Source organism: Notolabrus celidotus, chromosome 2, assembly GCF_009762535.1.
Source record: "Notolabrus celidotus isolate fNotCel1 chromosome 2, fNotCel1.pri, whole genome shotgun sequence".
NCBI lineage: Eukaryota > Metazoa > Chordata > Actinopteri > Labriformes > Labridae > Notolabrus > Notolabrus celidotus.
The window spans coordinates 36,918,089-36,944,775 of record NC_048273.1 but is presented as its reverse complement, the minus strand read 5'-3'; the positions used below and the strand labels follow the sequence as shown (position 1 = coordinate 36,944,775).

The window sequence follows — 26,687 nt, the reverse complement described above, 5'->3', positions numbered from 1 at the left end:
ACATGACTGACGTGACTCCCGGTCGGAACACAGCTGTTGGCTAGGAGGCTCACACTATGTCACACTCTGCCTGGTTGAGTTCCGCATTTCCAATATGGCTGCCGCCGTCGATTGGTATCAAAACAGCTCTCAGGAACAGATGGGTGACATCACGGATACTACTACGTCCATATTTTATACAGTCTATGGGCCCTGCTCATCAGCTCCAAATCCACCCTCACCAAATCAAAACAAACCCCAGCCCCACCCATCATCATCGACAGATTCCCTGTACCCCCCCACAAGTCAAGAGCCTTGGCGTCAATCTAGACAGCACCCTCTCATTTGCACCTCATATTCAAAACATCACCCGGACAGCATTCTTCCACCTCTGCAACATCTCCAGACTCCGCCCATCACTGTCCCAATCCAGCACCGAAATCCTGGTCCACTCATTTGTATCGACTACTGCACCGGACTCCCCACCAAACTCATCCACAGACTGCAAATCATTCAGAACTCAGCCGCACCAAATCCTCTGACCACATCACTCCTGTTCTCATCTAACTTCACTGGCTCCCTGTACAATACAGCATCCACTACAAAAACCTTCTCCTCACCTATAAAGCTCTCCACAACCTGGCCCCCACTTACCTCCGCGACCTCCTTCACGAATACACTACCTCCCGCTCCCTCCGCCCAACAAATAACCATCCCAATGTCATGCCTCAGTACCATGGGTGCCCGAGCCTTCAGCTGCTCAGCACCCAGACTCTAGAACTCCCTCCCCCCACACATAAGACAGTCAGACTCCATCACATCCTCCTAAAAACTCACCTGTTCAAATTAGCATATCCCCTTTAACTGAACTCTGTGCACTTCACTAGTTTTTTTTATTTATTTAATTTATTATTAATCCGATCAGTGTGAGTCGCCCCCTGCTGGCCCTTAGGATAAATGCAGGTTTGATGCACTTCTGCGTCTGCCTCACTTTTGTGGCTTGTGTGATAACTCTATCTCCTTAATACTGTCAAAGTGTACCAGCTTAGGAACATATTATGGCTCATTCAATCTCATAATACAAAAGATCATTCGAATTAGAAACATTGTCTAGTGTACAGAAACTGATCCACTAAACTACAGTGACTTTTTATTCGATCAAACAGGATCATCTGCTGATGTATTTCTCTCCTCTGTCATGTATTATTAAACATTAAGAGATTAAAAAGGTAAAAGAAGTACTTGGAGTTCAGTCTTCCCAGAATATAAGAGATACCATCACACAGTCAGTAACACATAAACCAGACTGAACCAGGCTGAATGGCTTTTGAACAACAGACCGCCAGAGGAAAAAATTTCATTTTGCATGATTGCAGTTGTTTGTGAGACTCTGCTGTTCGGAAAATGGCACTTACAATATTTATTGTTCATTTGTGAATGAGTCATGCAACATTCAGACTTCTCCATTAGTCTGTAATGGAGGCACATAAACAGAGGAAAAGTTGAGCAACTTGTGACAATGTCTTCAGCTCTGATAGTCTGTTAAAACTTTACATCTGCGTGACAAAGTTCCCCAAGTTTCACTTTTTAAAGGACTGAATCTGCTTTTTACTTTCTGAATGCTTTTGATGAAGATATCCACTTCAAGTAAGTCGTTAAGATGGCTGCCACTCTTGAACTCTGTGGGCACCTTGGCCAGTCCTTGGTTGCTCACAGCCGGTTGTAGAACAAGTATCGGGCTCATAATGGTTTCATGCAACGTGTACAATGGGAATGCTTGGATTTGTGTCTCTCAGTGATCTAAGTTCTTTCGAGAGCAACACTGACTTAGTGGTTACATCACTGCCTTCAGCCAAGTCAAGGACGCACAAAATCAATGCTCTTGATGCAAATGCACAGTGGGAATTCACTTTAAAGCTAATAACATTAAGCTCAGAGCACTGCGATGTCAGCCCACATTGTAATGTTATGCAAATCTGACCATATGACAGCTTCATTTAAATTGGAGTGCGCAAGATTATGCATGATAGTGGCCCATTTTGCTCCCTCGTGCTTATCTCTGCTTCCCGGTAAATAATTCAGGCCATAATTCTGCGTATTAGAAGAAGAAGACATTCAAAAATGCCGAGGAAGGCCCCTGGAGACTCAGCGCTGGAATTTTATGCAGAGGAAGAAATTGGAGGGTACATCATGTTGGCTGGAGGGCCCATCACTCATCAATTTGTTTGTAAACATCAGATTTATGCGCAGTAAAGCAAGTCCTCGGCTAAACCGCTGCAGGCCTTCTCTCTCTCTGACACACACTCGTGCAGGCAGAACACCAAGACGCACACACATGCAGTATCGCCTCCAGTATATTAAGGAGGAAATTACCAGGAAATCTCCACGTCGCTGCCATTCCTAAATCTACAGTTTACTTACAGAGAAACAAGAGAACACGAGCTCGCCTGTGCACCGTTCATGTCGGGTTAAACAGGTTCTGAGTTCATTTAATAAATCTTCTCTTTGATATGTTTACTCCTTAGACACAAACACATATTTAAGAATAAACATACAATCATTTATTCTGATAATTTGGGATTACCAAGATTCAAAAACTAAGACATATTTTTAAACATAAACTCTTTTTTAAATAACAAACACTGTTCTTTTACTGTATGAACACACTAAATTATTATACAGATACATCTCAACTTATGAAGATATAATAAATAGATTAAATATTTTCCATTAGTTATTAAAGAAAGTGAACATTTAATATCATTTAGACTCATTCCCACATAAACTACAAGGTTTTAAGCATTCTTCTATTTAATTTTGAGGATTGAGTCCAATATTTGGAGAGACACACACACAGTCTATGATGATTGGGGTGCCATGTCATCTACTGGTGTTGGTCCACTGTGTCTTTAAGTCCTAAGTCAACACAGTCGTCTAAAAGGAGATTTCAGAAAACTTCATCCCTCCATATGATGACCAGCTTTAAGGAAGATGCTGATTTCCTTGTCCTGCAAGAATTCAGCACCTGCCCACAACGCCAAACTATCACCAAATGTGTTGTTTAAAGTGATATTACAGCACTCAATGGACTATTTGTCAAGAGGAAGGTGAGAAACACCAGAACCAAATATACAGACCAGCTGAAGGCTGCCATCAAAGCTACGTGGGTTTAAATAACACATTGTGCTACAGACTGAGCGCCTCCATGCCACACCTCACTGATGCAGTTGAAACTCGATATATATGGAATAAAAGTCTGAATATATTGAATGTAACTCGATATATATGGAATGAAAGTCTGAATATATTGAATGAAACTCGATATATATGGAATGAAAGTCTGAATATATTGAATAAAACTCGATATATATGGAATGAAAGTCTGAATATATTGAATGTAACTCGATATATATGGAATGAAGTCTGAATATATTGAATGTAACTCGATATATATGGAATGAAAGTCTGGATATATTGAATGAAACTCGATATATATGTAATGAAAGTCTGGATATATTGAATGTAACTCGATATATATGTAATGAAAGTCTGGATATATTGAATGTAACTCGATATATATGGATTGAAAGTCTGAATATATTGAATGTAACTCGATATATATGGAATGAAGTCTGAATATATTGAATGAAACTCGATATATATGGATTGAAGGTCTGAATATATTGAATGTAACTCGATATATATGGATTGAAAGTCTGAATATATTGAATATAACTCAATATATATGGAATGAAAGTCTGAATATATTGAATGAAACTCGATATATATATGGATTGAAAGTCTGAATATATTGAATGTAACTCGATATATATTGAATGAAGTCTGAATATATTGAATGAAACTCGATATATATGGATTGAAAGTCTGAATATATTGAATGAAACTCGATATATATGTAATGAAAGTCTGTATATATTGAATGTAACTCGATATATATGGATTGAAAGTCTGAATATATTGAATGAAACTCGATATATATGTAATGAAAGTCTGTATATATTGAATGTAACTCGATATATATGGATTGAAAGTCTGAATATATTGAATGTAACTCGATATATATGGAATGAAGTCTGAATATATTGAATGTAACTCGATATATATGGATTGATAGTCTGAATATATTGAATGTAACTCGATATATATGGAATGAAGTCTGAATATATTGAATGTAACTCGATATATATATGGAATGAAAGTCTGAATATATTGAATGTAACTCGATATATATGGAATGAAAGTCTGAATATATTGAATGAAACTCGATATATATGGAATGAAAGTCTGAATATATTGAATGTAACTCGATATATATGGAATGAAGTCTGAATATATTGAATGAAACTCGATATATATGGAATGAAAGTCTGAATATATTGAATGTAACTCGATATATATGGAATAAATGTCTGAATATATTGAATGAAAGTCTAAATATATGGAATGAAAGTCTGAATATATTGACTGAAAAAAGATGTCATGTGTGGCCTGCACCATCTTGTGTTTCTGGGGTGTGATACTCTTTCCGGTTAGACGTAGTTTTTGGTAATGCAACCATGAGGGAGGCACGAGATGTTTTCACTGCAATCTTAGTTAAAGAAGGGGTTATCAACCTCTTGAGTAATGCATGTGCTGTTTAGTCAATCTGTATTGGAAAAAGAAACCCACCCCTCCTCTCTATTGAGTTTGTTTCATCGAAAAGTGATGATCGGACCGTCTGCACAGACAGATGGGAGGAAGACGGAGCAGTGGGCTGCAGAAGAGTTTAGCAGGGTAGTAAACCAGTGAACATGTGAAAATATTAAATATCACAGGTTATACACACTTCTACAGAAGCTAAAGATAGTGTCCCTTCCTTATTGAGGTGGTTCAGTGCTCTGGCTCGCTAACTAACTTTTGTTATGACTTGTGATAATGTAGATTCCTGTTTAATGTTAACAGGTGGAGCTCATACCTGTGTGCATCATCACACAGTGAGTGAGTGTAATGAAAAAGTACGACCAAATTACCACATGTTACAGAGGTAGAGGAAAATGTGTCCCCTCAGAAACACTTTTTAAAAAACGTAAAAGGTTAATTTTTGGGGAGAAGGAAATAAAAGATGAGGTCTCTTTGATTACAATGACACAATACGATTATAAGTGGTTTATTCAGAGAACTTATTTTAGCTTTCATTCAATATATTCAGACTTCATTCAATATATATCAAGTTTCATTCAATATATTCAGACTTTCATTCAATATGTATCAAGTTTCATTCAATATATTCAGACTTTCATTCAATATGTATCAAGTTTCATTCAATATATTCAGACTTTCATTCAATATGTATCAAGTTTCATTCAATATATATCAAGTTTCATTCAATATATTCAGACTTTCATTCAATATGTATCAAGTTTCATTCAATATATATTGAGTTTGATTCCATATATATTCAGACTTTCATTCAATATATTCAGACTTCATTCAATATATATCAAGTTTCATTCAATATATTCAGACTTTCATTCAATATGTATCAAGTTTCATTCAATATATATTGAGTTTCATTCCATATATATTCAGACTTTCATTCAATATATTCAGACTTCATTCAATATATATCAAGTTTCATTCAATATATTCAGACTTTCATTCAATATGTATCAAGTTTCATTCAATATATATCAAGTTTCATTCAATATATTCAGACTTCATTCAATATATATCAAGTTTCATTCAATATATTCAGATTTTCATTCCATATATTCAGACTTTCATTCAATATATATCAAGTTTCATTCAATATATATCAAGTTTCATTCAATATATTCAGACTTCATTCAATATATATCAAGTTTCATTCAATATATTCAGACTTTCATTCAATATGTATCAAGTTTCATTCAATATATATCAAGTTTCATTCAATATATTCAGACTTCATTCAATATATATCAAGTTTCATTCAATATATTCAGACTTTCATTCCATATATTCAGACTTTCATTCAATATGTATCAAGTTTCATTCAATATATATCAAGTTTCATTCAATATATTCAGACTTCATTCAATATATATCAAGTTTCATTCAATATATTCAGACATTCATTCAATATGTATCAAGTTTCATTCAATATATATCAAGTTTCATTCAATATATTCAGACTTCATTCAATATATATCAAGTTTCATTCAATATATATTCAGACTTTCATTCCATATATTCAGACTTTCATTCAATATATATCAAGTTTCATTCAATATATTCAGACTTTCATTCAATATGTATCAAGTTTCATTCAATATATATTGAGTTTCATTCCATATATATTCAGACTTTCATTCAATATATTCAGACTTCATTCCATATATATGGAGTTTCATTCCATATATTCAGACTTCATTCCATTTATATTGCTCAGACTCATTTATAAACTCTGTTCATCTACAGTCAGAGACACATCCTTATACAACACAAACTAAAAATATCATAGAGAAAGCCTGTCTGCTGGGATCACCGTCACAGAAAAGATGCGTTCCTCCAGCTTTGAGAGCTTTACTCATTTCTGCTCTTTCAAATTAGATTTCAGATGTATCAGCTGTTTGGCCTCAGAGACTCTACAGATATATCTGAGATGAGACAGTAACAGAGTGACGAGCAGGATGGAGAACTTCAGCTGTAATAAACATCTTGGATAGTTAAAAATCAACCAGAACTGGATGCTTCAGCTTAGTACACATTCAATCACTGATGTTTAAGAGTAAATGGAGTATGGGAATGGGAACACAATGGTGAACTTATTTAACTGTGTTTTCTTATGTGGTGTTTGTGTTGTTTCTGCTTGGTTCTTTACCATTAAACTAACTTTGCACCATCTACACACCATCTTTTGTAGAACAGCCAATGGGAATGCTCTCCCTGAAATGCGCCCTGATTGGCCAACAAGTGTCCACCCCTGCCTTGATTTTCTAAAGCTTGCATTCAGAGGCAAGGAGAGGAGCAGAAGTCTGATGTTCTTCATGGACAGAGTCTCAGTAACAAGTTTTGAAGCCTATCATCAACAGTGGCCATATTGGAAATACTGACTCAACCTAACTTTTGGTCTCTAAACAAGAAGCAAAGAGGTGGAGTTTAGGCGAGACTTTAGCCTCCTCGCTAACAGCTACAGTGTGCCCACCGGACAGCTAAGTCAGCCATGCCCCTAATTATGCAAAACTCGTAACTTTATTATCCTCAGAACTACTGAGGTATTACAAATTCACTCCATAACAGTTAGTGCGGATAGATAAATGAGTTATTCCAGTCCAAATCATTTTTTGAAACAGACTGTAAACATGTTTATGTCTGCTGTACAGACTGGCCTTTTAGAGTGGGTGTGTATGTGGCTTCCGAGGGGAGGGGGGGAGGGGTTAGACGGAGTCCTGAGAAAATGCTACATTCAAATTCATGCTAGTTTTCCATGACTACCAACCAAGCGGCAACCTCTGGTCGAAAAATATGAGTCAATGCGGAAGTGTTAAAAGCTGCAGTGCATCGAGGATCCGCTTGAGGCTGGCTCCGGAAGTACCGGAAGTCACATACACATGAATGGGGAAAAGACGATCTTTGCAGCATTAATAAACATGTTTACAGCCTGGTACAAAAGACGTGTGTAGTCTGAATAGCTAATTACTCGATGTCCTCTCACTGTGAGGGGGGTGAATTTTTTTCTAATTCAGCAATTTCAAAGATATTGAGATTACTAGTCTCCCAATGAGAGGCACAGCTGCCTGTGGGAACACTGCAGCTGTTGGCTAGGAGGCTCAAAGCCCGCCTCTTTACGTCACACTGGCTCGACAGAAGCAATATGGCTGCCGCAGCCGATTGGTCTCAAAACAGCTCTTCAGAAACAGATGGGTGACGTCACGGATACTACGTCCATATTTTTTACAGTCTATGCTACCAACTCTAGCTTTAAGCATTTGAAGTTATTGGAAGGATGTGTTTTTCTAGTTTTGATCATCATTTAGTAAAGAGTAAAGGTTTAAAAGGCCCCTGCCTTTGCTAATGGTACTCTGCTGCTGCTACTGAGTTGATTGAACAGCCTCTACAGTAAAGGCAGCGGGAGGCTGTGCTGACTGTACAGTAACATGTGCCTTAACTTCATTATGTTGAAATGCTGAGTCAGCATTTTTTATTATGAGTTAAGTTGACATATGTTCTTTAAACTTGTGTTGTTTGTTTACTTACGTGTGCTATTGATTGCTCTGTAAAGGGGCATTTCGACCGGAGGAACTTTACCCCGGAACTAGGGACTTAAAACCCTGAACTAGATGCATTTCGACCAACGGACCCAGGGCGAAAAAGTAGTTCAGGGGTAGATAATCTCCCCCCTGAAAAGCCCCTGCTAGGGGGGTAGTACTTTTCAAAGGCTCCGGGACTTTCGGGGGGCAGGGCCTGCAATGCTGAACGTGTCTGATTGGTAGATTAACCGCAGTGTTTTTATCCCGCCCGCCGTCCACAATAACATCACACACATCTGTGATTCACTTGATTTCTCTTTCTTTCATTAGTTTTGATTTGTTCTATCTTTTTTGTATGTGTGTGTACTTTTCAAAAGAAGAAGCTGTGATTCTCTTGATTTAGCAGCTTGTAACAGTAGTCTTTTTTCAGCCCACCGTGAATGCGTCTCTCCCGGTGTTACGGTTTTAAAAGTGACCCTGTAAACTGGAGACCTTCAGCTGAACATGTCAGTGTTTGTGGAGTTTACACAGCTGTTGAAACACAGAGGGAGTTCCTGGGAATGCAAACTAGTTTAGTTTTTATTAAGATTTCAAAATATCCTCATCAGATATTTAATGATCGTCTAGAGACGTTTATGAGGGATGCATCTGGCTGAAAGTCTCCAGTTAACAGGGTCACTGTTTAAACCAAAACACCGGCAGATCTCTGCCAAGGCTTTTTGAGTTCAAAAGGATTTTAAAGCCGTGTTGAAACGTCTTTGCTACTCGCGCTTATCTCCTCTCACGTGTTGATTCAGTGAATCCATCTGTGATGAAATATAGCACCATCTAAAACAGCACCAGCTGAGTCTCTTCATGCTAACAGGTTAACTGTTGTGTTGCTCATAATGATATCTGCTTGTCCGTCTGCTTCTATGGTGTCATCTGTGATGAACGGCCTTCGTCTTTGTTTTACTGCCCTCTACTGGTCTGGTGGTGTAGTGCATTTCCTTTTTTTTCTCCATACGTCACTGGTCTGATTTGCACAATCTAACCGGGACTTCAGCCCGCGGTCGAATCGCAGACAACAATGGGGGCACAGAACCTTTTAGTTCAAGGAGAAAAAAGTTCTGGGGGCTTAAAGACCCCGGGACTCTTGGTCGAAATGCACCTCATGTAAAGGCTCACCTGTGGGAAACAATAAGTTTGTTTTGTTGCTTTCTCACCACCTTCCTCGACACCTGGGCTAAAGTACATCACAAACCCCATCCTCTCTGTCATACTACATTAAATTTAAGCACAAACTGCATTCAAAAAGCTCATAATATAATCACTGTGTTATCTCTAAGCATCATGTAATCTGAGGGTAAATCATTTTGGTTTCAAACTTTAAGTATTCATCATGTCTCAGTGACCAGAGGAAACCTTCCTACTGCTGCTGCTGTTTGTGTGGTTTTTATAGATTTGTCCACAGAGATCACTCTTACATTTTAGACTGCTGTTTTAATTTAGCAATCTGCAGGAAGGAAATGAACTGCTCCGTGACTTACTGCTGCTGATACGCAGCACACAAGTAAAGATGACAAATGGAAAGGATTAAATCAAGCGGGTCTTAGGCAGGCGACAGTAAAAAAAACGAAAAAGACTTTCAGGAGGTCTTTAAATTATTCCAACAACTCCATCAAGCTGATCCCTGCAGTAAGCATACTTCATAGCTGAGTGCATTTGCTGATCGTGGCCACAGGAAAAGAAAAAAGAGCCTCCACACTGTATCTTGGTAATTAAACTGTTGTCCCAGATGTACACTCTGAAGTCTATTGCGAGTGCAGGATTTCTATTAAGCAGGTGATTCCAATTCGTCTGAGGAGCGGTTGGGGGATCGCAGCGTGAGACAGGAGGAAATGAATCGGAGCTGTGTAAGCGCAGGGCATTCGCTGCCTCTGAAGGGCTTTTAAATGACTCTTGAAGAGAGTGAAGTAGCCCTGGGTGAAACTGCTGCGGCACTTAGGAGGTCACAGAAAGGTTTCGGGGTAGCGTGAGGAGAGGTGGAGAGAGGGAGGTCACTGCGCGGCCTGTGCGACTGACCTGAAGCCACAGAGCTAGAGGTAACCAGCGGAAGGCCGGATGAGGCTGCATGCACAGCCAGGATGCAATGACCTGAAACAGAAACTTAATATTATCTCATATAGTTCAATGAATAACAGCAAACAAAGACACAGAGACATGATGCTACTGCAAAGCTTTTATTGAAGAAGGAAAAACAACAGTTGACTACATGCCCCTTCCAAAGATGGAGAACAGATAAGATGCTTTGCCTGAACAACAGAGGATTAAGCTCTTTAAGGCGAGTTTCACACTCAACACCGCAGCCTGGAGCGGCGGGCCTGATGGAGACATCCACTGTATGGATTCAGAGAGCAGACAAAGGATCTTCTTTATTTACTTTGGTAAAGACGAGTAAACATGTGAGGCACAGCGGACCATGAAACACACAGCAGCAGTATAATGATTCAATACTGCTCCGCCAAAGGCACTTTTACAAACATTGGTAGAACAAAGACAGTAGACAACACAAATACACTGAGCAAATAAAAATCATTAAACCCTCCTTTCTTTCAACTTGTAGCATCTCTGCCTTTGTGAGGATTTATGTCAGATAAGCTTCAACAAAGACGTGTGATGTCGATGCAGATTGTCCATAAAGAAAGTGTAAACAGGGGAGTTAGAAACAGATTTTATGGCACATTGAAAACCTACAACCACAGAGGTTTAGCTCTACTCATGGATCACAGCATGGTGCACTCGGTTGAATCGTGCTGATACGCCAATCATAAAATCTTGCACCATTAATAAACTTCCCGCAGAGAGAGGTGAAAGGTCCAAGTGTATGGACACAGCATGAAGTGGTGGTGGAAGCTTAAGAGTTAAAATGAAGTGTTGGGATCACGTAAACAAAGCCAATAATTAGTACTCGTTGGGATTGAAGCAAGTTCTCAAACAAATGGATGAAACATTTAATTTTGCTTGGAGTTAGGCCCCAAAAACTGCCTGGCCAGGTTTAGGAAAAGATCATATCAATAATGTTTCTTAAATTCTCCTTTTAAATTCACTATAAGACTTGTGCGTCCTACATGTCATATTTTTCCCCAACATAGCATTGCACAGTCCCGCCCTCTGGTGCAGGACTTTCATCCAAAGACAGGCTGTTCATGTCCCACATGAGACCAGCTTTCAACTTCTCATATCACAACCAAATCATGATCCTGTCCTTGACAGTTTGATTGGGTGAAGGCGTCAACACTGTTTGCTCAGGTGGGTAAAAAAAGGCAACTTGCAGAGATCTCTGAAGGCAAACTTTAAGGCAACTTCTACCAACAAATCACAGCACAGCACAGCAATAAGGTGTCCGAGGTGTAAACAAAACATCCACCAATACCAAGAATCTCAACAACGTCCCTTTGACTTTGTTTCTGTGGTGCCAGGATGTGATTTTAACACTTTACCTACCACCACCATACTACGCATTCAGATAAGTATTACTATGAGAGCTCACTGTTTAATGACCAGAGAAAGACTTTTTGTAAAATGTTTAAAATGAGACTTAAAATTCCTTTAATCTGTACTAAAAAGAAGAGCTTTAAAATTCCTTTATTTCCTGTAGAGCAGCAAGACAGAGAATAACCTCATAATGGGGATATAGGGAGCATTTTAGCAAATATAACCCAAGTAAAAATCAGGCTCACAGCAAATGTTAGGACCTTTTTTGATTATTTTTAAAACATTGGTGACAATATTCACTATCCTTTTCTTTCTTTTTAACTTCTTAAGATCATCAACGCACAATTTGAGTCCGCCATGAACCTAAAAGTTGAATACTTTGTGGCTTTAAATGACCATAATATCCTGTGTGTTGGTAAAATTGTTGAAAGTTAGAACACGGCAGAGGTCTTTAATCAAAATAAGGGGTAAAAACGTTCTTTAATTGGTCTTCTCAGGTGTGTGCAAGGTTTGAAATTTCTGCTTCCATTTTATGTCAATGGCTGAGCTACACTTTACATAAAAAAAACTAATGTGAGATTGTTCACTGGCGCTCCTCTACATTCTACAGAATATCAGATGTGACAGAGGTTAACAGTGAGCGCTATTTCTGCTATGTTGTGAACACATTTGTGTACATGTTGATGTTTGTGGCTCATAATTACTGTATGCTTGTTCCTCACACTGTCACTAATTCAGTTCAACGCAGCGCCGCTGCGATGATTCAGCTGTAGTTCACGCCTGAGAGCACAGCAAATGTCTCTGCTACACACTGCTGCTGTGCTGCAATGAAATGTTTTCCTGTAGAGTCAGAACCAGAGGCGGATCTGAATAATGGATACCTTTCGGCTTCAGAAAACCAGAACTTCAGGAGAAAACAACAAACATAGAGGTCCAATGTCCAACATCCAAGTTTAGTGTGCAAGTACCGTGTTCAGAGACAAATGTTGATGAAAAGCACGGGGAGCAGAGGTGAGCAACACTGTGCCTTTCATATCACAACTCTGTTTAAACCATAGACTGAAGATGGACCACATGTCTCTACCTCCTCCTGTTGCACAAAAGTGAAGCCAAAATGCCCCCCAACAGGTGCTGGAATATTGAGCTTGTGATATATTTTGGAGCCAAAGTCTGTACTGTAGGGATTGAGCTGCTATATCGATGTCCTGCCTTTGTTGCTTACGACAAAGATCCCTCAGGTTGTTACCCTCCACAGCGTAACAGTTTTATGTGTCGGTTTGTGACAGACGTTCGCTGTTATTAAAAGTGAATTGACTCGTGTGTCAGTGTTTGTATGTCTCCACTTGTTATTCCTCCTCTACTGTGATTGGCTGTCAGTCATGGCATTACACCCCTCTTTTATATCTTATCAAATAGCTACCATTTTGACCCGGATAGAAGACCTTTTTTTCTTGCAAATACATCTGAAAAAAGAGAGGGCTAGTCTTTAATTCAGGGCTTAGTAATTAAATGTAACTATGCACGACAAACGGTGCAGCTTATGTGTGATTCTTGATGCTAGGGGGATGAAAGATGGAGACACTCAGTGCACAAAGTTGCTCAAAAGAAGGACAAGTTAACAAAAAGTCTGAGGTGAAGTTATGATGCTTGTTTCTTTAGAGAAAACGGTTATCAATGCAGCACAAACATTAAACAACCAAGAATTGTGTCACTGAGTGTCATGTCTGAAGACGGTAAGCCCATTAAGATCGTCTTTAAGTGAGTGTGTGAACATGTTTCTGAAAAATCAAAGGTCTTCACCCATCCAACAGACTTCTGGATGTTTTCATTTCTTTATAATTAAAATATTTACACGATTGAAACATGACAGTTTCATTTTAAAAGATGTTCATGTGCTTGTGTTATCACTATTGCCAAATTACATATTTTTGTTGAAAAGGGAGGCGGTCTTAAAATCAGGGTGTTTTTCAAATAAATCAGCATGAGAAGTAGTAACTGTAATAACAGAAACTGAGACACAATTACTGTCATCTATCTATTTTAATGTTGGACCCGTGTTCCATCTGTTAACATGAAGGAGGCGGAGTTTATGATATATAGGTGGGGTGGAAATGTTAGGCTTCACTTTTAGGAGCTGCCATGTGGTCCATCTTTTCATACAGTTGATGGATTTAACATATCATCTGTACGTCTCTGCTTTTTTAATCTGTTGACATCTTTAATCATATTTCATCGTCAGATATCGGACTCTGATTTCTAATGATGAAAGCAGATTTTGAAAAGCTCTGTATCGACTTTTCACAGGCGGCTGAAGAGAAGCTAACCTACCACCAGCAACAGCTCAGAGCTTCTGTGAGCTGAAGCCTAGCAACAAAGACGACATAATGATCTATAGAGTGTCCTCTGTTTCCTAACAACCAGCAGCAATCAGATGACTCACTGAGTCGAACGGATGAGGTGAAGTTTCCAAGTTTGGATCTCATGAAGCTGCTGTGGTTACAGTGAGCGGTTAGAGGAAAGTGAGGGGTGAACATTTCAACAACTATTGTTTCCTGCGACTTCAGATTATTTTTAATGAGCTGCTTTAAATATCTGATGATACACAGCAGATTAAAGACGCATAAGAGACAGTACAATGTGTGACATGCTAATTGCTCTTTAAGGTTTCGATACACTATGTTTGATTTTGATGATTGTCACCTTTATCTCCAACTCTCCACATATTTACACAAGAGGTTACTCTGTAGGTATTCTTATTGGTATTTTAAATGATTGTCACGTCCCAGAACGTTAAAATAATGTTGATGACTCGTCCTAAATTTTGGGGTGTTTATGAATTTTACATCTCTGTGAGCTCTCTGCAGATTGAGTTTCTCTTCCCAATGAAGCACAGATAATATCTTTCATCAACTTCAACTTCTTTCTAATTTCTTAGTGTCAGTTTAGTCATTTGCTGTCCTTCTTTGTGTTCTTTCTGCTTTTCATGCCTAATTTCTTTTGCATCTTTAAATAAGACGTTTTGCATAACTTGATAACTTTCCGTCTCTTTGAGGTAACTCTCTTTAAAATCTGCATTTATTTTAACACCTCATTTCATTGTCTCCCTGCATCTTTAAATAAGCATCACTTCTGATAACTTTCTGTCTCTTGCATTGCGGTGCATTCTGGTCTTGCATCACGTTGTGGTCACTTTGGGGAAATAAAGTTTTCCGATCTGTGTTGATCGCTCTGCAAAATAGGTCCATGCACATGTGCAAGATTTGATCAAAGCTCAAACACTCTGCAGGGCACCTTCACCTCATCATCATCATCATCATCATCAAATATCTTGTCATTCAGATCAACTTTCAAATCAAAAAATCAAACTACTTTTCAAAGACTCCTGGATGGAACACATAATAAAATCAGTCGTTCTTGGGAAACTCTCCTGGTCCCTTCTTCGCCCGTCAAACTTAAAACAAAGACTAAAAATAAAAGACAAATGTTGAAGGTACAATCAATACTGACAAACAGCACAGTCACACAGTACCAACAGCACAGCTCGGATTAAAGATTACTATAAGGACACTTAATGTTGAATCTGTACAGGTAAAATATTTTCTTATTCATAAAATTTCTTATAAAGTGTCGATGCAATTAACATTAAAAATTGCATAGCCAACAGAAATTCATCATCTCTACTGAACTGCTTAAACTACTATCACTAATCTAATCTAGCTTCATGTATATGAGAGAAAGACACTTATGTTTCTGCTCAAATATGACATTTTAAAGGCTGTGACTATGAGTGGAATGATATGATCGTGTTGTTCAGGACAACAGGAAGTAACGTACGTGTGCATAAAACCAAAGTTTAAACAAAAGTGTCTGATTTTAGGGAATTGCATTCAACAGCTGCTTACTGAGGTGAAGTCTGTCCCTCCTGTCGTCCCAATCAGTATCATGTTTACTGAAGCTGCATAAAAATAAGCACGCAGCAAATGTGGCACTTTGAATCTAAATCTTTGGTGTTTGTTTAGGCAGAGCTGTTTGCAATAATGAGCTTTAGTGTGTCATTTTACCTCACACCTGTACCGTCAGCTCATTATGGGAAACACTTTAGAGAGAAATGAACGTTTGATGATGGTAGTTTTTCTAAATACTGCTTATACACACATCCATCCTTTATGTCTTCACCTGCAGGGCAGATGTGTCAAACTTTTTAAACACTTTTATGGACTCCATTCAGATCACAAGAACAAGTCAGGGGGAAATATTTGGACCTGCGTGCATGAGCAGCCTGGCTACAAGATGCTGGAGTAAGATGTTTGTGAAACGAGATAACACTGAGTAAGGATTTAAATATTGTTCACTTAAGGACTGATTTGAAGCAATAATTCAACATTTTTAGGAATATATTTATATTTACCCTCTCTTTAAGAAGTAATGAGAGATGTTTGAGAGCATTCATGCCTCTGGGCTGCTTCTTAAAGATTGGGTATGCGATCGGAATCCAGCTCAAGATGTCCAAATTCAGCAAGTATCTGATATCAAGCCGCTCACTATAGCTGCACATGGAGTTTGCTTTGTAGCTCCCCTAAACACGCTAACACGTCCGCTGTAGAAGCAGGACAATTGAAAGTATCACTGTGCAACATTGGTGTACACTCGGGTGGACTTTTTTCCTAAGTTGAACAGAGGCAGGGTAGCTTCACTTTTTGATTTTGCTGCATCACTGAGCTAAGCTAACTGCAGATATTTTGACCCTCCTCATCACAAAAGCGTTTCAATCTGTTTCCTAAAATATTGAATTATTGCTTTCACAACAACTGAGTTCAAAGAACGCACAGCCTCCTTGGCTGTGATTGTACCGAGTCAATAGATACATGTGTGCAGGTGAACACGTGATGCTATTTCTCACGTTACTGAGTGAATACATACGTACGTATAGAGAGGGATACACTGTGTGTGGATATGCTGAGGAATGCAAGCTTCTGTGAATCTGTACGTCAGCGAGAGAAAGAATTAAAAGAGAGAGAGATATGAAGAGTGAGCGCTGGTTTATCACAGTGGAGGTGACCGGGCAGCGGGTTGTTCAGAGGTCAGTAGTGGCCTTGGCGGTGAGCGCCTGGATGCGGCTGGTGTTACAGTTTTTGCAGAGGACGTGTCCGTCCAGAGGGTAGCAGCCCTGGTTATCCCCCTCTGAGAGCAGAGAGCCACAGTCCTGCAGGACACAGATACTCTGTCAGTCCACACAACACAAACACAGTGATTCTCCACGCTCACCGATCAGACACATTCACACTCTCACTGTGCTCACAGCATGAATGAGACATTTTCTGCTGGTTAGAAACTCAGACGGTGAACGTCAGGATACAGGAGCTTCTCTGCAGAGAGTCTTCAGACACTGAAACCTGTTTTTATTTTCTCTAACAGCTTGAGGATCTGGAGAGATTTTTTTATTATTATTGGGTATTAAAAAAGATAGCTTTATTTTAAAGGTGACATATCAGGCTTTTTTCATCAACATATATTGGTCTAAGAGGTCCCCAAAACATGTCTTTAAAGTTTATGCTCAAAAAAACACTTTGAAATCAGATTTTGGCATGCCTGAAAAACCCTCTTCTTCAGTCCTCCTCAGAACAGTCTGTTTTCTCTCTGACCACGCCCCCTCAGGAAATGGATGTGGCCTCGGCTCTCCAGCACGTTGATCTAATGTTTACATGTTGGCTGAATATACACGGCTGCTCACAGACCCGCGTTACTTCAACCCTCTGAACCTGATCCAGAATCTGATCCTGACGGAGAGGCGCCTGTAGCAGGACCTTTCTGAAGGATTGGTCACAGATTTAGTGTTTCTTGTTGTTTTATTTATCAGTATGTAGACGTGTGTCTTGGTACACAGCTACAGCTACAGCTACGAACATGTAGCTATGTGGCTATGCTAACTAGTGCTAGCACTTATCCATGATAAGTAAAAATCATCCACTAGATCTTCAAATCTGCAGACATGGGGAGTAAAACCGACCTTTGTGTTTATTAAGACAGCCTACAACTAGCATGCCTCCCTCCTAAGCTCCTTGTTAGCACACATGTGTGCAGGGAATGAAAAATAGAGGAGGGGTTGAGTTGTATTTTATACAGTCTATGGGCTGAACAAGCTCCGAGCTCTGACTCCGTGACAGACCGGATATTGTTGTTACGTAACAAAAACACGGAAGTCTGAAACGGCTCGTTTCACACACATTTACAGAAAGGTGGAGAAATCAGAACAGGGGCAGAATGGATTTTTTTCATTCTCGGGGGGTTTGTAGACATGCCAGGGAAACATATTTCAGGTAGAGAACCATTAAAAAGTCGATTTTGCATGATATGTCACCTTTAACTCTCTATCACCTATTTTCAAACATGTCTAAACGTGATTCCTTCGTCCAACAGGCGGAGGCTGTGATGGCTGAAGCTTTCAGGGCACATGCACGAAGTATGTTTCCTACAGCCGTGTGTTTTCACCTCCGACAGTCCCAGATTATTATCCTGTTTATTGTTTGAGGATTTATTTACACTTTTCCTGGATCAGCTGTCTATTCCTGCCCTTTAAAGCCACCAGACCCCTTTGATAAAAACACAGATTTCACTAAACAGACCTCGAGCGTTGCTGGTTTATTGCACACTCAACTTGTTAGTACATTTGTGTTGTTGTGAGATTTTGGTGTTTGGAATGGTTAGCTAAAGTCTGACACAACACAATGATTGAAAAATAAACAGCTTGCTTGTGTGAGCTGGCTGCAGCATTGTTGTGGAGTTATGAAACTATTTCAGCAATCATTTAGACCCCATCATGTTAAAACAATAGCCCAAGGGTGTAAAAGGAGCAGAGATCCTCTTTAGAGTTTCTGTTTTCAGTCAGATTAGGAAACTCTGAACCTTGTTGACAGATTTATGGACACTATGAGCGATTTTCATCTGATGTTGAAATAGTCTCACTCATACATTTTTGCCTCTTCATGACCTACGGAGTAAAATCAGACTATCATTATTATTGGTCATTTCTATATACTGAATTTAAAGGTGACATATCATGCAAAATTGACATTTTAATGGTTCTTTACCTGAAATATGTGTCCCTGGCATGTCTACAAACCCCCCGAGAATGTAAAAAATCCATTCTGCCCCTGTTCTGATTTCTCCACCTTTCTGTAAATGTGTGTGAAACGAGCCGTTTCAGACTTCCGTGTTTTTGTTACGTAACAACAATATCCGGTCTGTCACGGAGTCAGAGCTCGGAGCTTGTTCAGCCCATAGACTGTATAAAATACAACTCAAATCCTCCTCCGTTTCTCATTCCCTGCACACGTGTGTGCTAACAAGGAGCTTAGGAGGGAGGCATGCTAGTTGTAGGCTGTCTTAATAAACACAAAGGTCGGTTTTACTCCCCACGTCTGCAGATTTGAAGATCTAGTGGATGATTTTTATTTTTCATGGATAAGTGCTAGCGCTAGTTACCATAGCTACATAGCTACATGTTGTAGCTGTGTACCAAGACACACGTCTACATACTGACAAAGAAAACAACAAGAAACACTAAATCTGTGACCAATCCTTCAGAAAGGTCCTGCTGCCTTTCTGGCAGAGGTCGGTTTTACTCCCCACGTCTGCAGATTTGAAGATCTAGTGGATGATTTTTATTTATCATAGATAAGTGCTAGCGCTAATTAGCATAGCCACATAGCTACATGTTCATAGCTGTAGCTGTAGCTGTAGCTCTAGCTGTAGCTGTAGCTGTGTACCAAGACACACGTCTACATACTAATAAATAAAACAACAAGAAACACTAAATCTGTGACCAATCCTTCAGAAAGGTCCTGCTACAGGCGCCTCTCCGTCAGGATCAGATTCTGGATCAGATTCAGAGGGTTGAAGTAACGTGATCTCTGAGCAGCCGTGTATATTCAGCCAACATGTAAACATTAGATCAACGTGCTGGAGAGCCGAGGCACATCCACTTCCTGAGGGGGCGTGGTCAGAGGGAAAACAGAGTGTTCTGATGACTGCTGAAGAAGAATGATTTTCATGCATGCCAAAATCTGATTTCAAAGTGTTTTTTTGAGCATAAACTTTAAAGACATGTTTTGGGGACCTATTAGACCAATATATATTGATGAAAAAAGCGTGATATGTCACCTTTAAGCTCCTGTGTTCAGGTCATTATTCATCCCTCTAAAGTGTCTCTGTTCAGAGCTCTGCTGGTAAAGTTTGTCATCACGTTTAGTCCTCATGTCTGATACTGAAGCAGGATTATCAAACAGACGTTCGTTTTCTGTTGAAGTTTCAGATGGAGAAACTCTACAACCAGGACTCTGCTAGCTAAAAGAGCTAAACGTCTATGAACAGGATTTAATGTTTATGTCGGCGTGTGAAGAGTTAAACCGCTACATATTGACGTTATTAAGACATTTATTGGGACACCAGAGCTCACATCATGACACTGGGGCTGTGACGGTAAATCAGAGTTTACAAAGTTTAGTCATTGTTACATTTCAGTCATAATTTGACGTAGCTACAAATCAGTGCATGACCTCATCACTCTGCATCCTGATGAAAAGTTGACTTGAACAAAGATTAAAAAGAAGACCTGTGTTCATTAATTTGCTTCCACAACAAATGAGACACATCTTTACCACAGTGGGTGATGGTGCTCATGGGAAATGCAGTCTTCGTCCTGGAAAATCACTATTGATTTCATATAAAGTGGTCACCAGATTTAAAACAACAGGGGGAGAGGATGGCTTTAAATTCATCATGTATTTGTCTTTCTTTGTTTTAAGTTCAAGTCTTCCCTTTTAATTTACACTACCAGTCACAAGTTTGGAAACACCTTCTCATTCAAGAGTTTGTATTTATTGTAATGATTGTAAACACTGTAGATTAATACTGAAGACATCAAAACTATGAAAGAACATATATGGAATTATTGAATGAACAAAAAAGTGTTAAACAAAGCAGAATCTGTTTTATATTTTAGATTCTGTAAAGTAGCCCCCTTTTTCCTTCATGACAGCTTTGCACACTCTTGGTATTCTCTCAGTCTGCTTCATGAAGTGGTCTCCTGGAATGTTTTCTAATGAACATGAGCCTCTTAATGTGTTTGAGACCATCAGTTGTGTTGTTCAGAGGTAGGGTTAGTACATAATGGATAGCCCTATTTGACTACTGTTGTAATCCAGATTATGGTAAAACCAGATTATTTCATAGTTTTGATGTCTTCAGTATTAATCTACAATGTTGAAAATAATTAAAATAAATAAAAACCATTGAATGAGAAGGTATGTCCAAACTTTTGACTGGTAGTGTAAATGGTGGTCTTATATCTGCTGTAGCTTCAGGGCAGCTAACTCTTGTTTCATGTTGACCCCCCTAATGTTAAATCTGTGTCCTCACCTTAAGACAGCAAGAAAAACCTCCTCTTTAATAAATCTGTTTATATTCTGCAGACCATATGGATCACAAACACCTGAGTTGTAATTGTTTTCGTGCACACAGAAGTTTTGTTGTTCACTCTGCTCTGTGTGTTTACCTCACGATGCCTGAAGATGATCTCTCAGATCTAAATGTTGATGTGATGAAGTACAGTTGAAGATCTTAGTCTGACCCCAGACACCTGGTCTGTGTACCCCTCATTCTTTTTATTGTCTAACACATAAACATTGTTTTTGTATTATTCTCTTATGATCTGTGACACCCTGCTACCCTCTAAACACCCCTCTCTCTTACACACACACACACACACACACACACACACACACACACACACACACACACACACACACAGACACAGACACAGTGAGAAAAGCATCTCCGTCTTCTCGTCTCCCTGGTGACAAAACTCTCCTCTTGTTGAGCCTTTTTTCCGCTGAACTAATCTGCTCTGCTTTCCTCTGACCTTTATGTCTGCCAAACGCTCTGTGTACTCACACTGCCTCGGCTCCTTGACAATGTGACACTTTACTTCTCTTTTAGCCGGGCACGTAATGTCTCCGTGCTGCTTATCGGGCGGCGAGCAGCGTTTGACAGATCTGTTTCTATGTAAGTCTGTGAAGTTTGCAGAAGGAGAGATGGAGAGCTATTTCAAGCAGGTGAGAGAGGGATGATGCAGTCGTCTCGTTGGAAAGGTTACCCGGGGGACGGCGTGGACTTTATTTCTTATACCTGCTTGTGTAATAACTGACTGTCACCTGGAGCACGCGCATACAGCTAACTATAGAGCGCTGACATACCTCACCTGATGAACACATAGAGAACATACCTCACAGCGGTAACACTGCACGTGGAAGTCACGGTCCAGGGCCACAATACGGACGGTCTCCTCCTGGCCCGGTGCCGGCATTATTGGCTCAGAGCACACACAGCAGCGTGGAGCAAACTTCCTGTACAAGACACAAGAATAACAGAAATGAGCTCTGTGTGGCAGTACAATGAAAGCCATTCATTTTATAAGACATTTACTGATCTATCTTTATCCAACATTTCACACAATGATGCTTTATGAGTGAAGACAAAAAAGTTAAAGCGCCTATGAAGAGTTTTTAACTGGTTCTGAAACAGACTGACAGTAATGATGATGCCTCTGTGTGAGCTAAAAAAGCAGTATTTCGTTTTTTTGGGGGGGGGGGTTTAGATATTTTTTGGGGCATTTTTGCCTTTATCTGATTGGACAGCTGAAGAGAGACAGGAAATGTGGGGAGTAGAGAGTGGGGGGAGACATGCAGTGAATGGTCGAGGCTGGAATCTAACCTACGACCTCTGCAGCAAGGGCCATAGCCTCTGGATATGGGGCGCACCCTTAGACTGCTAGGCCAACGGTGCCCCTACACTGCAAAAGAAACAAGGTTTATTTAACATTTCACACATTTTTCAAGCTGAGATCTTATTTGGAGAAGATGGATAATCTTGATTTAAGACAAACACTTTACTTGATTAAAGTAAATGCATTTTATTGGAGAATCTATCAGAAAACAGCTCCATTGATAAAAGAAAGAAAGAAGAGTTGTTATTAAGGGTGGGTTACAGTTTTCAGGCACTGTTTCTTCTAAATCAGATCAAAATATACATCCTCAAACTACATGCACACAATGAAACACCTACTTTAGAGCATAGCTGGCTTATCCTAAAAAACAACATGACTGAATATTAGTATATCCAGCTCACTATGAGAAGACATTATATCTCAAAATGCTCAAATTAAACTTTGTCATCTTATTTCAAGTACAAGATGGTCTTAAAGGTGACATATCATGCAAAATGGACTTTTTAATGGTTCTCTACCTGAAATATGTGTCCCTGGCATGTCCACAAACCCCCTGAAAATGAAAAAATTCCATTCTGCCCCTGTTCTGATTTCTCCACCTTTCTGTAAATATGTGCTGAAACCAGCCGTTTCAGACTTCTGTGTTTTTGTTACGTCACAACGCCATTCGGTCTGTCACAGAGTCAGAGCTCGGAGCTTGTTCAGCCCATGGACTGTATAAAATACAACTCAACCCCTCCTCCGTTTTTCATTACCTACACAAATGTGTGCTAACAAGGAGCTTAGGAGGGAGGCATGCTAGTTGTAGGCTGTCTTAATAAACACAAAGGTCGGTTTTACTCCCCACGTCTGCAGATTTGAAGATCTAGTGGATGATTTTTATTTATCATGGAAAAGTGCTAGCGCTAGTTAGCATAGCCACATAGCTACATGTTTGTAGCTGTGTACCAAGACACACGTCGACATACTGACAAATAAAACAACAAGAAAGACAAAATCTGTGACCAATGGTTCAGAAAGGTCCTGCTGCAGGCGCCTCTCTGTCAGGATCAGATTCTGGATCAGATTCAGAGGGTTGAAGTAACGCGGGTCTGTGAGCAGCCATCATGTAAACATTAGATCAATATGCTGGAGAGCCCACATCCACTTCCTGAGGGGGCGTGGTCAGATATCTTATTCTCATTTAAAGGCACAGACACAGAAAACAGCCTGTTCTGAGCAGGGCTGAAAAAGAGGGGTTTACAGGCAGACCAAAATCTGATTTCAAAGTGTTTTTTTGAGCAATAAACTTTAAAGACATGTTTTGGGGACCTCTTAGACCAATATATATTGATGAAAAAGAGTGTAATATGTCACCTTTAAGATAAATGTACTTAACAAGTAACATTTGAGCAAGAAAGAGGGACTTGTTTTAAGACATCTTAAATATCTTGTTAAGTCAAACAATCTTGAAATGATCTTGTTTTGAGTTTTTATTTAGAAGAAACAAGGTTTATTTTACATTTCAGACATTTTTCAAGCTGAGATCTTATTTGTAGAAGATGGATAATCTTGATTTAAGACAAACCCTTTACTTGATTTAAGTAAATGCATTTTATTGATGAATCTATCAGAAAACAGATCCATTGATAAAAGAAAGAAAGAAAAAAGAAAGAAAGAAAAGTTGTTGTTTTTAATGGTGGGTTACAGTTTTAAGGCACTGTTTCTTCTAAATCAGATCAAAATATACATCCTACATGCACACAATGAAACACCTACTTTAGAGCATAGCTGTCTTATCCTAAAAAACAACATGACTGAATATTAGTATATCCAGCTCACTATGAGAAGACATTATATCTCAAAATGCTCAAATTAAACTTTGTCATCTTATTTCAAGTACAAGATGGTCTTAAACCTAGAGAAGTGCAGCTATAATACAACTCAAATTAAGGTGAAAAATTAAAATACTGGTCAAATATTGATTAAAATAAGTTTCCCTGCTAATTTTAAGATCACAGCTTTCTAAATTAACATCTTATTTTAAGAAATCTTACCAAGCAAATTTTCACTTGTTCTAATGGCAGTGTTTTTTGCTTATTTCAAAGTAAAAGTACCTTGAAATAAGTTTTTCTTCTTGTTTTTGGAGGGGCATCTTTTCCAGTGTATACAGTTATTTTTAATGTTTGTCACAACTGCTGGTGGACATTTAGTCAGAAAACACGCCTCACACATGTACAAAACATGACCAGCCAGGAGAAAAGAGGCACCACTTCATCCAGAGGAGGTGCCAAAATTCCTACAAACCAAACAGGAGCTCTAAAGCTCCTCTCCTCTCTTTGCTGATCTTGTCCTGTGCATGTGCAAGTAATATCAAAAGGATCAAAAGTCTCATCCAGCTTTCGTTTAACAGTCAAACATGTCATGCAGTGTGAATATTTGCCGTGAGAAATGTAAAAATAGAATGACAACAATCTGTAGCAGTGATTGCAATCATCCAACGTGACTGTAAAGAAGTGATCAGTCTCCCCTCTGATGCTCTTATTTGCTCTTTTCAGCTCATATCAAGGCATCAGTATTCATTTCAGTCTGCTCACAGAAGCTTTAAGCTGCAGCAGCAGCAGCTATTTTTATCATTTAAAGCTCCTGTGAGGAACTTTCTGTTTGTGTTTCCTTTATGTGTGTTATTAGTGTTTCCTTTACTTTTCTTTGACAGTAAAATAAATCACTCATTGACAATTTTTTCTATGGAAAATGTGAAAAGGTTATACTTAGAATGTGCAGTTAATCAGTTGGTGTGACACCTATCCCAGAAGTTTCAGACATGAATAATAACCCAGAAGAAACAGTCACTTCTCTTGTTGGCGGTCTTGTTTCCTCTTTTAGCTAATGAAGAGGCATCAACATTAATTTCAGTCTGATTCATGAACTGCTTTAAAAGCTCCTCACAGGAGCTTTAAGTCATGTGTTATCAGGGTCCTTACACATTTACAAGTTTTAACATCAATTTACAACCTTACACTACATCCACAGAACTGAGCTTTTCAAACCAAATAATCAATTAAGGGATCATATTTGCAAATTTAACCATGATTAAAAGAATGATTGCTTGCAGCCTTTTGTAAGTGTAGTTTTTTTGTATTGTACCATTTTTGGACTTCTAGGCATTTTTATGAAATATTAACATACAGTATTATATTTATACTTTTACAGGAGGTAAAATATCTGTTTAAAAGTAAAACAGACAAGACAAAGAAAAATCTTTTTACACACTCCATGATCTGAATTCTTCCTTGAACACTTTTTTTTTATAAAGTAGTTACATTAACACATTTGATGTCTTTCCCAGGCAGTGAAAAAGAGGTTTAATTCCATGACTCTTTCAGGTTTTCCATGACTGCGGGCACCTGATGTACACTACCGTTCAAAAGTTTGGGGTCACCCAGACAATTTTGTGTTTTCCATGAAAACTCACACTTTTATTTATCAAGTGAGTTACAAAATGAATAGAAAATATAGTCAAGACATTGAGAATGTTAGAAATAATGATTTTTAGTTGAAATAATAATTTTGTCCTTCAAACGTTGCTTTCATCAAAGAATGCTCCCTTTGCAGCAATTACAGCATTGCAGACCTTTGGCATTCTAGCTGTTAATTTGTTGAGGGAATCTAAAGAAATGTCACCCCACGCTTCCTGAAGCACCTCCCACAAGTTGGATTGGCTTGATGGACACTTCTTGCGTACCATACGGTCAAGCTGCTCCCACAACAGCTCAATGGGGTTGAGATCTGTTGACTGCGCTGTCCACTCCATTAAAGACAGAATACCAGCTGCCTGCTTCTTCCCTAAATAGTTCTTGCATAATCTGGAGGTGTGCTTTGGGTCATTGTCCTGTTGTAGGAGGAAATTGGCTCCAATCAAGCGCTGTCCACAGGGTATGGCATGGCGTTGCAAAATTGAGTGATAGCCTTCATTATTCAAAATCCCTTATATCTTTTACAAATCTCCCACTTTACCTGCACCAAAGCAGCCCCAGACCATCACATGACCTCCACCATGCTTAACAGATGGCGTCAGACACTCTTCCAGCATCTTTTCACTTGTTCTGCATCTCACTAATCTTCTTCTGTGTGATCCAAACACCGGAAACTTCGATTTGTTTGTCCATAACACTTTTTTCCAATCTTCCTCTGTCCAATGTCTGTGTTCTTTTGCCCATATTAATCTTTTCCTTTTA

At 39.1% G+C, this 26,687-nt stretch overlaps 1 protein-coding gene across 2 annotated transcripts in view; it reads right to left on the bottom strand.

The window, feature by feature from the left end:
• Positions 1-10,416: 10,416 nt before the first annotated feature.
• lpp (LIM domain containing preferred translocation partner in lipoma) overlaps positions 10,417-26,687 on the bottom strand; it is a 297,770-nt gene continuing 281,499 nt past the window's right edge. For both annotated transcript variants that reach the window (XM_034706133.1, XM_034706143.1), the window contains exons 11-12: positions 21,970-22,090; positions 10,417-16,890 (exon numbers count right to left, since the gene is read on the bottom strand). In XM_034706133.1, coding sequence (XP_034562024.1) covers positions 16,762-16,890; positions 21,970-22,090 — 250 coding nt within the window. In that variant the 3' untranslated portion in view covers positions 10,417-16,761. The remainder of the gene's footprint in view (positions 16,891-21,969; positions 22,091-26,687) is intronic.